Source organism: Salvelinus fontinalis, chromosome 19 (assembly GCF_029448725.1).
Source record: "Salvelinus fontinalis isolate EN_2023a chromosome 19, ASM2944872v1, whole genome shotgun sequence".
Lineage (NCBI taxonomy): Eukaryota > Metazoa > Chordata > Actinopteri > Salmoniformes > Salmonidae > Salvelinus > Salvelinus fontinalis.
Window position 1 is genome coordinate 38,671,149 of NC_074683.1, and position 16,535 is coordinate 38,687,683.

General features: G+C 43.3%; 2 protein-coding genes across 12 annotated transcripts in view; both read left to right on the forward strand.

Annotated features, from left to right (window-relative positions):
- The window catches only part of LOC129816698 (dedicator of cytokinesis protein 9-like), a 196,685-nt gene extending 193,916 nt beyond the window's left edge, over window positions 1–2,769 (forward strand). For all 11 annotated transcript variants that reach the window (XM_055871481.1, XM_055871486.1, XM_055871488.1 and 8 more), the window contains 2 exons: window positions 377–515; window positions 917–2,769. In XM_055871481.1, the coding sequence (XP_055727456.1) occupies window positions 377–515; window positions 917–1,042 (265 nt within the window). In that variant the 3' untranslated portion in view covers window positions 1,043–2,769. The remainder of the gene's footprint in view (window positions 1–376; window positions 516–916) is intronic.
- Window positions 2,770–4,179: 1,410 nt separating this feature from the next.
- LOC129816701 (serine/threonine-protein kinase 24-like) overlaps window positions 4,180–16,535 on the forward strand; it is a 32,815-nt gene continuing 20,459 nt past the window's right edge. Inside the window, exons 1-2 of the mRNA XM_055871500.1 lie at window positions 4,180–4,861; window positions 9,418–9,648. Coding sequence (XP_055727475.1) covers window positions 4,820–4,861; window positions 9,418–9,648 — 273 coding nt within the window. The 5' untranslated portion in view covers window positions 4,180–4,819. The remainder of the gene's footprint in view (window positions 4,862–9,417; window positions 9,649–16,535) is intronic.

Genomic DNA, 16,535 nt, shown 5'->3' on the forward strand with positions numbered 1-16,535 from the left:
TAAGCGTCGTCCGGGTTAGGGAGGGTTTGGCCGGTAGGGATATCCTTGTCTCATCGCGCACCAGCGACTCCTGTGGCGGGCCGGGCGCAGTGCACGCTAACCAAGGTTGCCAGGTGCACGGTGTTTCCTCCGACACATTGGTGCGGCTGGCTTCCGGGTTGGATGCGCGCTGTGTTAAGAAGCAGTGTGGCTAGGTTGGGTTGTGTTTCGGAGGACGCATGGCTTTCGACCTTCGTCTCTCCCTAGCCCGTATGGGAGTTGTAGCGATGAGACAAGATAGTAACTACTAACAATTGGATATCACGAAATTGGGGAGAAAAAGGGGGGTAAAAAAATAAAATAAATAAATGTGTGACACTGGCCTTTTGTGGAGCAGGCAGTTTGTGGAGGCGTGTGGCCATGGCCTGGGCATCAACGAGCGGCTGATTAAAGAGGACCAGCAGGAGTACCATGACGAGATGAAGGCCAACTACAGAGATCTGGCCAGAGAGCTGTCTGCCATCATGCACGAGCCAGTAAGCATGAGTTATCTGCTAGCGTAACAAACATTGGGATCCATCATTGTTTGTTCATCAGCCGTTTTTGATTATTTGTACATTTTGGAAGAATCTGTTGTGTTTGTTTTGATTGCAATACTGGTAAAACAGTTTAATTTGAGTATTATTATGAAAGTAACAGTTATTATTAGTTAGGCATTGGGATTTCATAGTCATTTTATAATATAATATCATGCTATTGTGATATTTGATAACCCCCTTTTCCCTCTGTTTTTCCTTTGTGCTGACATGAGCAGATTGGATGGTAAAACATCTTTGGCATGGGCTTCATTATGTGTGCTTCATTCTTACTAAGTTGTCTGAAAGAATCATTTGTTCCTTTAGCATAATCTTGAACACCCTCCGTCGCTCCCTTCCAGATCATTCCAGTAGAGGATGGCATGAAGAGCGTTCTTCCAGACTCACTGCACATCTTCAACGTCATCAGTGGTACCCCCAGCGGTGCCACCATCGTGGGCATGCCCAACTCCTCCTCTGTGGTGTGAGACCCACCCGGGATTGGATGACTCCTGACCTCAACGCTCTGTGCCAGCACTGCCATGAGTGGCCATTCCTGCTTTTCTGTTCTCCTTATCATCAAGTTTGCTTCTGGCTAAACTGGGACAATATTGATGTTCTGTTCATTTTCTCTCACACCTTCTCTGGCTTGTCCAATGGGCCAGGACAAAGGACTGTGTTACACTGTTGTATAGAGTACAGTCACTCTGTGGAGGATGGGACCAGGGACATTCATCCATGAGGATTGATTGAATACATAATTTAAACATTCACAGTGTAGGTTGGAAAAAGTATGTGAACCCCTAGGCTAATGACTTCTCCAAAAGCTAATTGGAGTCAGGAGTCAGCTAACCTGGAGTCCAATCAATGAGATGAGATTGGAGATGTTGGTTAGAGCTGCCTTGCCCTATAAAAAACACTCACAAAATGTATTTGAGTTTGCTGTTCACAAGAAGCATTGCCTGATATGAACCATGCCTCGAACAAAAGAGATCGCAGAAGACCTAAGATTAAGATTTGTCGACTTGCATAAAGCTGGAAAGGGTTACAAAAGTATCTCTAATGGCCTTGATGTTCATCATTCCACGGTAAGACAAATTGTCTATAAATGGAGAAAGTTCAGCACTGTTGCTACACTGTGTATGTCTATTGTTGTGAATTAGATGAAAATCAGATCAAATTTTATGTCATTTATGCAGAAATCCAGGTAATTCAAAAGGGTTCACATACTTTTTCTTGCCACTGTATATGACATCACTGGTAGTGTTTCCTGTGGAGCCGTCCCCATAGGGATCCTTAAAGCGACAGAAATGTGCATGTGATGTCACTAGCTCTCTGTTTGTTTCAATCCTTTGTCTTCTGCTCTGAACTCTTCAAGTGATTTTCTATGTATTGATGTCTTGACGAACATTATAAACCAGGTGGTTTGAGCCCTGAATGCTGATTGGCTGAAAGCTGTGGTATATCAGACCATTTACCACGGGTATGACAAAAACAAATATTTTTACTTTTTTAATTACGTTAGTAACCAGTTTATAAGAGCAATAAGGCACCTCAGGGGTTCGTGGTATATGGCCAATATAGCACGGCTAATGGCTGTATCCAGGCACTCCATGTTGCATCGTACATAAGAACAGCCCTTAGCCGAGGGAATATTGGCCATATACTAGACCCCTGATGTGCCTTATTGCTTAAATATATGCTGCATACATTGGCATTCATCTCTCTGTACATGTACACAAAGTCTTGTTATATTTCTACAAAGCTGCAATTTATTGGAAAAAGAGCCTCCTATGAAAAAGTTAGCGTTCAACCGTAATCACTTAAATGTCTTAGAATGGGATTTTTTTTAAATATATTTAAAGCCATTGCATATAAGTATATTCCAAGCTGTTTATTCATGTATATAAAAAAGGAGTGCAATATTTGTAATTTGCAAGGTACAGTGTCTTGCAGTGTTGGGTTCAATAATACATTGTAAGGATTATGTTCATCCTTCTTTTCAAAGCAATTCTAGTGTTTATTCAGAGACCTACTGTGGAAGTTATATTAAGCTTTTACCATTTGAGTGTTTATTCAAATGTTAAAGAAATCATTTTATATTTGGGAAGCAATGGGTTTTTAATTTTTATTTAACAGAAAGTCACTTTTCTGCTGTAAACAGAAATGTTCTCTAATGCTTTTCTTTTCAATAAAATTCACTCATTCCTCTTCACTTCTACTTGAGATTTCCTGATAAACTTTGTTTAATTATTGTCCAATAATTGTACAACCGCTATAGATATGGAATGTTTGGTTCTAAACCATATTGATGGGAGTATAGGTCAAACACATAAATGTAATCCTAATCTTATTTTACCTGCAGGACGTGGAACCAGCACAGAAGACATCCTTCCCCCACCTCCTTCAATCATGAAGGCCCTAAATGGAACAATAAGACAGAAGAGGTATAACATGTTACATTGAGAGTTTACAACTGTTTGCCCTGGTGTCATGTGGCTGCCGTGTCGACTTTCCTCTTGCCTTGTGTCGTTGGTGACTTTTGCAGACATTATGACCGACCCATCAAGGTGACGGATGTAGCTTTCGATGAATTCCTCAGCCTCAACTACCTCCACCTCTGCCCCATGACTTCTTTAGATAGTGCTCTCTCTTAATTCATTTAAAAATATACTTGTCAAGAATTCCATTCTGGAAGAATATAACAAATACAGCATATCATTTCACTCCTCTACCTTTACCTCACCCATGTCCTTTACCTTATAAACCACCTCTACCTCCCCCACAGTCATATTTTTTTTCAATTACCAAATTGGGGTTAGTGGGGCCCCTCAACAGTCTTTTTTAAAAACGGGCCACCAAATCGCTAAGTCCCCTGCAGTAGGCCTATCGAGAGCACTCTCCCTGAGGTGAATTAACTCAGACTGCTGAAGTGATGTTTAGCAAGCGCTCTGACTTGTCTGTCAACCAAAAGCTATGGTAATGTACTGGATAAGAGCGTCTGCTAAATGACTTAAATGTAATGTAAAATGTAATGTTTTACAATACATACAAGTCCATTGTAATGACGGGTCATAAATTCTAGACAAATATATATATTTTTAACTATTTTCATCAATCACTGAGACTTAACCTACCTCTCTCTCTCCAATAAGTTTCTTCTCACAACAAGTGTATTTCTGAGGGGAAGACACAGGGGCAGCTGATCGGCAGATAATTAAGGTATTCATATATTCAAATCCCATACCAGGAAGTTTAGTAATAAGAGACAACTCAAGTCATATCAACTGATATCAATCAACAATTCAGCTTTATTAAACATATACATATTATTAAAGTTTTATTAAACATACTACATCATTGTTGTCAACCCCTTGCCTTGTGGGACATCATGGTAACAGGACACAATGCAACTATACAGACTGAAAGTTGGGAGTGAGAGAGAGAGAGGCAATCCATTACCAGCATAACTGTAGTTTGTGTATCTAAAAACCTGAACTTCTACTCGTAATCCTATCTAATTCTTTAGCTAGTTGGCTCAGTTTATATAGCATGGTATATAAGTCAATATTTGTCAGTCAATGGCTGGCTGAATTTCCACAGTGACTCCCGACAGTACCTAGCTAGCTACTTTGCCGCTTTGGACGCGGTATGCAGTCTCCTCGGACGCGGCGGTGGAAGCGTTGCTGAGAGCCCATTGGCTATCAAACGGCCAATGGCGTGGGTCTTGATTGCTTGGGATCTTCCCTGGAGGAATATTCCGGTTCGCTGCGCACCGCTGTAGTTTTTCTGAAGGGTTTCCCTAATGTGAGAATGACAGCTATCAAAATGGCGGAGGGCAATAGAGAAAAGTGATGAGGACAGGGCAACAAATGAGACAACTATCCTCAATTTATTATATTATTCTCACTTTTCATCGGATATTCTCGAAAACATTTAAGGTTTGGTGAGACTTGTGCAGAGCATAGTTTGTTCTTCTGTTGAAGATTTAGCTAGCTAACGTTAGCTAGTTTGCTATCTGCGGAAGAGGCACAACTTCAAGACATTGCAGCTAAAAAAACAAGCAATGGTTTTGAGCTGATTCCTTGATAGCTAGGGACTTTGTAAATCCGGCATTTTAATTCCAGCAACGCAAGGTATCATTAGCTGGACTTAAACAGCTTTGCACTCCTCCGATTTGGGTTAGCTACTGTAACTCATTTAGCTAGCAAACAAAGTGGCGTCAACTGAATACGAATTTTGTTGATTGTTTATTTTATGACGACATGGCTCATTCCCCGGTTCAGAGTGGCATTCCAGGGATGCAGGTAAGATTTTTGTCATAGTTCATCAAGTAGTCGGTCTCCCTCAATTTCTTTGTAATACTTTAGCAAACTTGTTAGCCAGCTAACCTTACTAACGATACTGACTCGATTACGTGATCAGTAACTTGACTTTATTTATGATCACATCCTCACTAGCTGTGTTAGTTAACGTGAACTAATAAACTATCAATTTAGCTAGTCAACTATGGAAAGACACAAGGTATTGGATTCTTTGCACCAGAAAAATGCCCACTGATGAGGCCAATCTATTGAGCCATATTTATGTTCAGCAGAGATGTGGCCAGATTGGCCCCATGTGGTGCAGTCTGTCTCTGACAGTCCTGTAGACTGGATGGCAAAGTTAAGCATCTGTTTTACAATATATAAACTATTTAGCATGCTGCTAGAACAATAAGTGTTTGCCATTTAAGCCAAATCCTGAGCTACATCTGAAATGATTTCCCTGTAGTGTTACACTAATGCACATTAATTGTTTGTGATTACTCAGAAAGCCAATACATTTTAAGCACGACTCAATGGCTGAACCACTGAACACCTTTTATTCAACAAGGAAACATGAAAGCGAAACAGCAACATGTTACAGAGGTGCCTGCCAGTTTTGAGGCAGTGGAAAGTAAATCTTTCCTCTTAATAAACATTCTTGACATTTTTCAGTGCAGGCAGTCAACAAGAAAGCTGCCAGGACATGACTTATCTTGTAAGAAAACTAGGTATCTAGGTCATTCCCCATTCCGACAATGGACATATGACTGTCATTCTCATGGGGCACCACCGCGAGATAGCCTTGAGCTGCATGAATAGAGCCATGTTTCACCACTGTACTGTTCTCTCCTGAATGGTGGCAACCTGGTTCATTCAGGCTTGGCCTGGGTAGCGCTGACCCAGAGGGAGAAGTGGAGTGTGTGTATATGGGGCTGGGGGTGGGTGATGAGCCTCAGGGTGCAGACTGACTGCAGTGGACCACGCAATCTGGTGGTGCAGCTGGGAGAGGATCAGACTCATGCTTTTTATAGGGATGTTTTAGCAGTGGTGATAAACCTGACTGTGGAGGTTCCCAGCATGTGGAGCCTGTAGTCACAGTGCCCAGTGTTGTTTTTCCCCACCAATCTGACAGAGGTTGAGAGGATCTGCAGAGAAGAACGGGAGAAACTCCCCAAATACAGGTGTGCCAAGCTTGTAGCATCATACACAAGAAAACTCGAGGCTGTAACTGCTGCCAAAAGTGCTTCAACAAAGTAACCCAGTGTTGTTTTTCCCATTGAGGTCAGTGTCAATAGGATGATTTTTCACCTGGATGACTGCTCTGCGGTTGTGACAGGCTCTTCTTCTTCACCCCCCCTTTCATCTCATGTCAAGATATTAGTAGTCTCTTTGCCTCTTTTTAATGGAGCAGATTTACAACATTCTCCAGGGGTTGTTATGCGAACAATAGGCGAGCTGTTGAGCATTGTTTTTATGGTAAATTAAGCTATAATTCTAGTGCAAGCAAATCAAGTTCCTCTCTCTTTCCAGAATGCCCCATAATGGGTATCAAACTGCGATTAGTGTATAGGGATATGAAATCTTTATGCCTGTAGTGAAATTATTTGGACATCGTTCACCTATAAAACAAAGTATTGTCACTGGGAAATGTTCCTTCACACTATTTCTGTCGTGCAGCATAATATACCGTTCCATAATTTGCAACAAAAGTGCTTCAGGCAGTTAATCGTTGCAGTGCAGGAAGTGAATTGTAACGTCAAGCGTGAAGAGGACCATCCCCTCCTTTGTAGACCACAGGGGGGGGAAAGAGGGCCTGTCTGAGGGGAGGGGGTGTTGTGTTCCTGCTCCAAGCTATTCACCATCTTTATGGAGGAGGCCTTGGTTCTATTCTTTCACTGTCCGTATTGATGTTTAGATTTTTTTTACTCCAAGAGATTTTCTCGCTACTTATCATATCGGGATTTTCTTGTTAGGTTGAGCTGCTTCACAATTTCCCACTTTACTGGCCAAAGTAGATAGTCCCAGTAGGGGTGGCAGGTAGCCTGGCAGGTAGGAGTGTTGGGCAGTAATCGAAAGGTTGCTGGATCAAATCCTTGAGCTGTTGTTAACCCAGTGTTCCCCGGGCGCCTATGACGTGGATGTACATTAAGGCAGCCCCCCGCACCTCTTTGATTGATGGTTGGGTTAAATGTGGAAGACACATTTCAGTTGAATGCATTCAGTTGTACAACTGACTAGGTATCCCCCTTTTCCTACTTAGTAGGCATCCCGCCACCACTGCTGAAAAACATCCTAAGGGAAACACTGATAGCCTAACTTACAGAAACATAGGCCGATTTGACAAAAATGGATAAAGGCAAGTGACCAAAGAGTCACTATTGCAGGGCAGAAAGTGTGAAAGACTGCTTTGTTTGTCAATAAGGCCAAACTAAAGCCATAAGATTAGTGGTGCTGTTCACCTATTGGTTGTTACGGGTGTTTTAGAATGAATTCCTCAAGCTGCTTGAGTTTCTCAGGGGTATAATAATGATATTATTGGTTTCAGCTTTGGGATTCCAAAGCTGTGCCCCCCCTACACCAGAATCCTTCATAGTCTTACCATGTAGCAGAGTATGTAACCCTTCATCCATTGAGAATTTACAATAGTTACTCAATGTTTTTGAAAAATCTTTCCAGCTCACTTCCTTTTGATAACCACTCAGCGTGAAAGTGAAAAATGTCATGCTCTGATCCAGTGGAAACGTCATAAAATAGGCCTACCTAACTTCTTATCAGTGCTTGACTTGGGCTGAAATAGGTTCATTTTGGGTGCTCATTTTGGGTGCTGGTACTGTTTACAGTGCATTTGGAAAGTATTCAGACCCCTTGACTTTTTCCACATTTTGTTATACACTGCTCAAAAAAATAAAGGGAACACTTAAACAACACAATGTAACTCCAAGTCAATCACACTTCTGTGAAATCAAACTGTCCACTTAGGAAGCAACGCTGATTGACAATAAATTTCACATGCTGTTGTGCAAATGCAATAGACAAAAGGTGGAAATTATAGGCAATTAGCAAGACACCCCCAATAAAGGAGTGGTTCTGCAGGTGGTGACCACAGACCACTTCTCAGTTCCTATGCTTCCTGGCTGATGTTTTGGTCACTTTTGAATGCTGGCGGTGCTTTCACTCTAGTGGTAGCATGAGACGGAGTCTACAACCCACACAAGTGGCTCAGGTAGTGTAGCTCATCCAGGATGGCACATCAATGCGAGCTGTGGCAAGAAGGTTTGCTGTGTCTGTCAGCGTAGAGTCCAGAGCGTGGAGGCGCTACCAGGAGACAGGCCAGTACATCAGGAGACGTGGAGGAGGCCGTAGGAGGGCAACAACCCAGCAGCAGGACCGCTACCTCCGCCTTTGCAAGGAGGAGCACTGCCAGGGCCCTGCAAAATGACCTCCAGCAGGCCACAAATGTGCATGTGTTTGCTCAAACGCTCAGAAACAGACTCCATGAGGGTGGTATGAGGGCCCGACGTCCACATGTGGGGGTTGTGCTTACAGCCCAGCAAGAGTGGGAGGAAAATAGTTGGGTAAAGTTTTTTTTCTTCTGGTTATCTAGATCTCTGGCGCCCTCTTGAGGCATATTTCATCAAACCGTATGTTTTTAAAGTATCAGACAAACTCTGCCTATAGTGGATTTTATTAAAACACATAGGATGTGTCTATATATGGAAAAATACACCCCTAAAAAATTCTACCAATAGACTAGTCGAAAGTTACAAACGACTTTCGGTCGACCAAGATTTTTGTTGTAGTTGGGGACAGCCCTAGTCTGAACACTTTACCAAATCTACCATTTTTTTTTTAATCTGGATTTTGTACTGAGGAAGGTGAGCTGTTGTGTGAACATTATCTCTAGCACAAGGGAAGTTCATTTGGTTATACAGGAAGCAGATGTTCATAGGATATATAAAACAAATATCAGTCAACAAAGCCAGTGGCCCAGATAACATCAGCAACCATGTTCTGAAATCCTGTCACAAGGAATTGCTGGCTGTTCAATCACTCACTGAGGGAACACACAGTACCAGCTCTGTGGAAATCATCCTTCGTATGCCCAGCCCGTTAACAGTTTCATTTTTAAAAATGTCTCACCACCCTAATAACTATAACACACCCCTCACTATTGTCATTGGTTGCACTAATTGCGCTGTTTGTCTACATAACCCTGTTCAAAGCATTCATGACATCACCCTGAAGAAGGCACAGTGATGCTGCAGCATTGGTGGTTTACCCAATAAAACTGGGAGATTGTATATAAAGGGTCCAACTCTCTTTTATAGCGTACAGTTTACGCACCGTTAGTCAGCATCTCTACTAACTTTTTATATTTTTTGGGAGGGGATGTGCCAGCTCATGCTTGTTATTGGACTATTATTTAAACTCAGACAGGCGGCAATCATAGAATAAAAACCTATGCTTAATCTCTTGATTGCATGGTCCTTCTTTACCTGTGATTTGAATGTTGCTCTGCTGTCCTTAACACAGCACTGTTTCTCTCCTTCCCTCAGAACTTTAAAGCTGATCCGGAGGAGCTGTTCACCAAGCTGGAGAGGATCGGGAAAGGCTCTTTTGGAGAGGTGTTCAAAGGCGTTGACAATCGGACTCAGAAAGTAGTGGCCATTAAGATAATTGACCTCGAGGAGGCTGAGGATGAAATCGAAGACATTCAACAGGAGATAACGGTCCTCAGCCAGTGTGACAGTCCCTTTGTAACCAGGTATTACGGATCATATCTGAAGGTAAGTTGACCAAACCTCGTGTTATTTCAACATGCTGTGAAAAAAGGATTTTGGCTGAATAGTCCATCCACAAATAGTGAATGAATAGTCCATTCTATTTTTTTTTTTGCTCTATGCTGCCAGTGGTGGTATGTATAACAATTGCAGGCAACTGTATATGGGTCAATAAATCATTCATATGTTAATGGACCAAGGCTCTCATGAATTGTGCCTGAGCATTAGGCCTACGGCATGGATTGGCACTGGTGATGGTGAGCAGAACACAGGCATGCCTTACTTCATTATCCTATATGTCCTACAATGTACTGCCTGTCATGCGGGGACAGTAATACTATGAAAAAACAATTAAGCATTCATGAGGATCCCGTGTTGACTTGATCGTGAGGGATTTCATCATTTCCTGGCCTTTGGTTGCTGTCAACTGTAAGTATGAAATGAATCTGGAGTAGGCAGAGTACTAGAAGGTCTACATGTGAAGGGGCTTAAGTGGCTCTTAGAGAGCATGTAGTGTGTTAGTGCCAGTACTTAAGTAAAAATACTTTAAAGTACTACTTAAGTTGTTTTTTGGGGTTATCTGTACTTTACTATTTATATTTTTGCCTGCTTTTGCTTCACTATATTCCTAAAGAAAATAATGTACTTTTTACTCCGTACATTTTCCCTGACGGCCAAAAGTACTTGTTATATTTTGAATGCTTAGCAGGACAGGACAATGGTCCAATTCACACATTTATCAAGAGACCATGCCTGATCATCCCTACTGCCTCTGATCTGGTGGACTCACTAAACACATGCTTTGTTTGTAAATGATGTCTTAGTGTTGGAGCGTGCCCCTGGCTATCCATAAATAAATAAAACTTCTGTCTGGTTTGATTAATATAAGCTTATATGAAATAATTTATACTTTTAATACTTAAATATATTTTTGCATTTACTTTTGACACTTAAGTATATTAAAACCCAAATACTTGTAGACTTTTACTCAAGTACTATTTTACTGGGTGACTTGCACTTTTACTCAAGTCATTTTCTATTAAGGTATCGTTACTTTTACTCAAGTATGAGCATTGGGTACTTTTTCAATTACTGCTTAAGGGTTTACCTGAGGCCAGTGGGGAGAGTGCCAGCTAGCTGTTGGCTCCAGTTGTACTGATAGATGGAGGAAGGGAGGCTAGTGTTGTGTGCGTGTCTAAAAGTGGGGCAGGCAACAGGTGCTACTCCAGCCCTCGGAGTGCTGGATCGTATAGCTCAGACCCAACATCTGCCCTCCCAGAGACAGCAACAGCCTGGCTCTGACCACACTCTGTTCAGCCAGACAATTAGCCTGCAGCACGATCAGGCCAAGTCTAGGTGAATACACATACTGATGTTATGCAGTCTCTGAAAACGGTAGGCGAATCGTATAGCATTTGAAATGCTTGGTTCTACGGCTTGTGCTCACTTTTTATATTTGATGTTTAAAAAAAATAATAATAATGTAATTATAAATAAACATGTAATGCTGCCCTCCCTGACATGAAATGGATCGATATGGTATAACGTCCCTAGCCTTGACTGTCAACGGTTAACAACCGAAATACATTTGACCAGTCATGCTTATCGGTTAATTTGCATAATTTAGTGGAATTAAATTGGTGTCCAGAATTTAACAAATCTCGTCAGTCATAAAATAGGTAGTGTCTTGATCGACCGGAATTATAATTTTTTAGAAAATAGTAATATAGAGTTAGAAAGTAGCTATCGAATCTCAACTATATGGCTGTTTTTAGTCAGTCAGCCAGGAGCAAACTGGAGCGGAGACTCGTTGCTAGGTAACTCACAGGCTGCAGGGAGCAGTAGAGCAGTGGGAGAGAGAGGAGCACCACAAAGCAGCTAACAGAAAAGCTAGCAACCAAAAAGGAGTTCCAGGAAGATGAGTGCAGATGGGATTTTATCTTGCTCCGTGTAAACTTAACTTTTATCCCTCTCAAACTTACTTAAATAAACACCTCGGTTTATAGTAAACACGAGAACAACGGTCAGTAGACCGCTAATTTGATCTGAAACTAGTCAAAATGGAAGAAAAATATGTGCGAAAGAGCAAAGGGAGGAGAAGGTATTTGCTAGCTGACCACTCATACACCGGAGAGAGAACGCCACCTGACTCCTCAGGAGAAGAAATGGAGAAATCTGGACATTCGGTTGATTCAGAAACTCCAGTCAATAGTCCTGCACCCAAAAAACACAAAGAATTGTCTTTGAGTGAACTCCAGGTCAACATAATCAATGCTGTCACTGCAAAGACGAACGAAAGAGCCAATAGTCTGGAGAAAAAGATACGCGAAAACGCATCAAAATTCGTTGACCTTGAGAGCTCTGAATCATGCGTACGAGAGTATCGAAGAGCTTAAACGTGCAAACACTGCAACCTCTGATAAATGCACTGCAGAGGAGAAGAGTCGACATCGACATGCAAGAGCGCTTGTCTGAAGCAGAGCGATACCGGAGAAGGTGGGGGCTACAGCTTTACGGTGTCCCCGAGGACCAGGGTGAGAATGGGAAACGCATAGTAAATGACATCTGTAACCGTGTGGCCCCAGACTTCCCCAAAGGATGTATGGCTGTGGATGTCGCTCATCGTATTGGGAAGAAGCAAGATCAAATTGTATTTGTCACATGCGCTGAATACAAAAGGTGAAATGTTTACTTATAAGCCCTTAACCAACAATGCTTTAACAAGTTTTAAGAAAAAAGTCTTAAGTAAAAAAAAATATATATACACTGCTCAAAAAAATAAAGGGAACACTTAAACAACACAATGTAACTCCAAGTCAATCACACTTCTGTGAAATCAAACTGTCCACTTAGGAAGCAACACTGATTGACAATAAATTTCACATGCTGTTGTGCAAATGGAATAGACAAAAGGTGGAAATTATAGGCAATTAGCAAGACACCCCCAATAAAGGAGTGGTTCTGCAGGTGCTGACCACTTCTCAGTTCCTATGCTTCCTGGCTGATGTTTTGGTCACTTTTGAATGCTGGCGGTGCTTTCACTCTAGTGGTAGCATGAGACGGAGTCTACAACCCACACAAGTGGCTCAGGTAGTGCAGCTCATCCAGGATGGCACATCAATGCGAGCTGTGGCAAGAAGGTTTGCTGTGTCTGTCAGCGTAGTGTCCAGAGCATGGAGGCGCTACCAGGAGACAGGCCAGTACATCAGGAGACGTGGAGGAGGCCGTAGGAGGACAACAACCCAGCAGCAGGACTGCTACCTCCACCTTTGTGCAAGGAGGAGCAGGTGGAGCACTGCCAGAGCCCTGCAAAATGACCTCCAGCAGGCCACAAATGTGCATGTGTCTGCTCAAACGGTCAGAAACAGACTCCATGAGGGTGGTATGAGGGCCCGACGTCCACAGGTGGGGGTTGTGCTTACAGCCCAACACCGTGCAGGACGTTTGGCATTTGCCAGAGAACACCAAGATTGGCAAATTCGCCACTGGCGCCCTGTGCTCTTCACAGATGAAAGCAGGTTCACACTGAGCACGTGACAGACGTGACAGAGTCTGGAGACGCCGTGGAGAACGTTCTGCTGCCTGCAACATCCTCCAAAATGACCGATTTGGTGGTGGGTCAGTCATGGTGTGGGGTGGCATTTATTTGGGGTGCCGCACAGCCCTCCATGTGCTCGCCAGAGGTAGCCTGTCTGCCATTAGGTACCGAGATGAGATCCTCAGACCCCTTGTGAGACCATATGCTGGTGCGGTTGGCCCTGGGTTCCTCCTAATGCAAGACAATGCTAGACCTCATGTGGCTGGAGTGTGTCAGCAGTTCCTGCAAGAGGAAGGCATTGATGCTATGGACTGGCCCGCCCGTTCCCCAGACCTGAATCCAATTGAGCACATCTGGGACATCATGTCTCGCTCCATCCACCAACGCCACGTTGCACCACAGACTGTCCAGGAGTTGGCGGATGCTTTAGTCCAGGTCTGGGAGGAGATCCCTCATGAGACCATCTGCCACCTCATCAGGAGCATGCCCAGGCGTTGTAGGGAGGTCATACAGGCACGTGGAGGCCACGTGGAGGCCACACACTACTGAGCCTCATTTTGACTTGTTTTAAGGACATTACATCAAAGTTGGATCAGCCTGTAGTGTGGTTTTCCACTTTAATTTTCAGTGTGACTCCAAATCCAGACCTCCATGGGTTGATAAATTTGATTTCCATTGATAATTTTTGTGTGATTTTGTTGTCTGCACATTCAACTATGTAAAGAAAAAAGTATTTAATAAGAATATTTCATTCATTCAGATCTAGGACGTGTTATTTTTGTGTTCCCTTTATTTTTTTGAGCAGTGTATATAAGTAAAAAAATTGAAAATATTAGTAACAAATAGTCGACGTAATATGTACATGTAGGTAAAGCAGTTGCCATACCAGGCAGTGATGCAACCAGTTAGGATGTTCTCGATGGTTCAGCTGTAGAACCTTTTGAGGATCTGAGGACCCATGCCAAATCTTTTCAGTCTCCTGGGGGGGGGATAGGCATTGTTGTGCCCTCTTCATGACTGTTTTGGTGTGTTTGGAACACTATAGTTTGTTGATGTGGACACCAAGGAACTTGAAGCTCTCAACCTGCTCCACTGCAGCCCCGTCGATGAGAACGTGGGCGTGCTCAGTCCTCTTTTTCCCGTAGTCCACAATCATCTCCTTTGTCTTGATCACATTGAGGGAGAGGTTGTTGTCCTGGCACCACACGGCCAGGTCGCTGACCACTTCCCTATATGCTGTCTCGTTGTTGGTGATCAGGCCTACCACTGTTGTGTCATCGGCAAACTTGATGATGGTGTTGTGCCTGGCTGTGCAGTCATGATTGAACAGGAGGGGACTGAGCAATCACCCCTGAAGTGCCCCCGTGTTGAGGATCAGTGTGGCGTATTTGTTCTTACCTACCCATACCACCTGGGGCGGCCCGTTAGGAAGTCCAGGATCAAGTTGCAGAGGGAGGTGTTTAGTCCCAGGGTCCTTAGCTTAGTGATGAGTATTGAGGGCACTATGGTGTTCAATGCGAAGCTGTAGTCAATGAATAGCATTCTCACATAGGTGTTCATTTTGTCTAGGTGGGAAAGGACAGTGTTGAGTGCGTCATCTGTTGATCTGTTGGGGGGTATGTAAATTGTAGTGGGTCTAGGGTTTCTGTGATGATGGTGTTGATGTGAGCCATGACGAGCCTTTCAAAGCACTTCATGGCTACAGATGTGAGTGCTACGGGTCGGTAGTCATTTAGGCAGGTTACCTTAGTGCTCTTGGGCACAGGGACTATGGTGGTCTGCTTGAAACATGTTGGTATTACAGACTCAGTCAGGGAGAGGTTGAAAATGTCAGTGAAGACACTTGCCAGTTGGTCAGCGCATGCTTGGAGTACACGTCCTGGTAATCCGTCTGGCTCTACGGCCTTGTGAATGTTGACCTGTTTAAAGGTCTTACTCACATTGGCTACGGAGAGTGTTATCACACAGTCATCCGGAACAGCTGATGTTCAGTGTTGCTTACCTTGAAGCGAGCATAGAAGTAATTTAGCTCGTCTGGTAGGCTCGTATCACTGGGCAGCTCGCGGCTGTGCTTCCCTTTGTAGTCTGTAATAGTTTGCAAGCCCTGCCACATCCGATGAGCTTCGGAGCCGGTGTAGTACGATTCTATCTTAGTCCTGTATTGACGCTTTGCCTGTTTGATGGTTCGCCGGAGGGCATAGTGGGATTCCTTATAATCTTCCGGGTTAGAGTCCCGCTCCTTGAAAGCGGCAGCTCTACCCTTTAGCTCAGTGCCTGTAATCCATAGCTTCTGGTTGGCGTATGTACGTACGGTCACTGTGGGGACGACGTCATCGATGCACTTATTGATGAAGCCAGTGACTGATGTGGTGTACTCCTCAATGTCATTGGAAGAATCCCAGAACATTTTCCGGTCTGTGTTAGCAAAATAGTTCTGTAGCTTAGCATCTGCATCATCTGACCACTTTCTTATTGACTGAGTCACTTGTGCTTCCTGCTTTAGTTTTTACTTGTAAGCAGGAATCAGGAGGATAGAATTATGGTCAGATTTCCCAAATGGAGGGTTAGGGAGAGCTTTTCTTACGTGTCTCTGTGTGTGGAGTAAAGATGGTCGAGAGTTGTTGTTTTTTTTAATGTTTTTTTTATAGTTAAAAAAATTCTCTGGTTGCACATTTTAACATACTGGTAGAAATGAGGTAAAATGGATTTGAGTTTCGACGGAATTAAAGTCCCCGGCCACTAGGAGTGCCGCCTATGGATGAACGATTTCCTGTTTGCTTATGGCAGTATACAGCTCATTGAGTGCGGTCTTAGTGCCAGCATCGGTTTGTGGTGGTATATAGACAACTACGAAAAATACAGATAAACTCTCTTGGTAAATAGTGTGATCTATACCACACTATTAACTAAGAGAGTTTAGACCGCCACCCCTTGTCTTACCAGAGGCCGTTGTTCTATCCTGTCGAAAATGCTTAAAACCCCCAAGATCTATGTTATTCATGTCGTCGTTCAGCCATGACTCGGTTTCAATAAAAAATATATTAGTTTTTAATGTCCCGTTGGTAGGATATACGTGATCGTAGTTCGTCTATTAGATTATCGATTGATTGTATTGTTGGCTAATAGGACCGATGGTAAAGGTTGATAACCCTCTCGGCGACGGATCCTTACAAGGCACCCGGACCTTCGTCTCCCGATACCTCCGTCTCTTTCTCCTGCAAATGACGGGGGATGAGGGCCTTGTCGGGCGCCTGAAGTAAATCCTTCCCGTCCGACTCGTTGAAGAAAAAGTATTCCTCCAGTACGGGATGAGTAATCTCTGTCCTGATATCTAGAAGCTCTTTTCGATCATAGG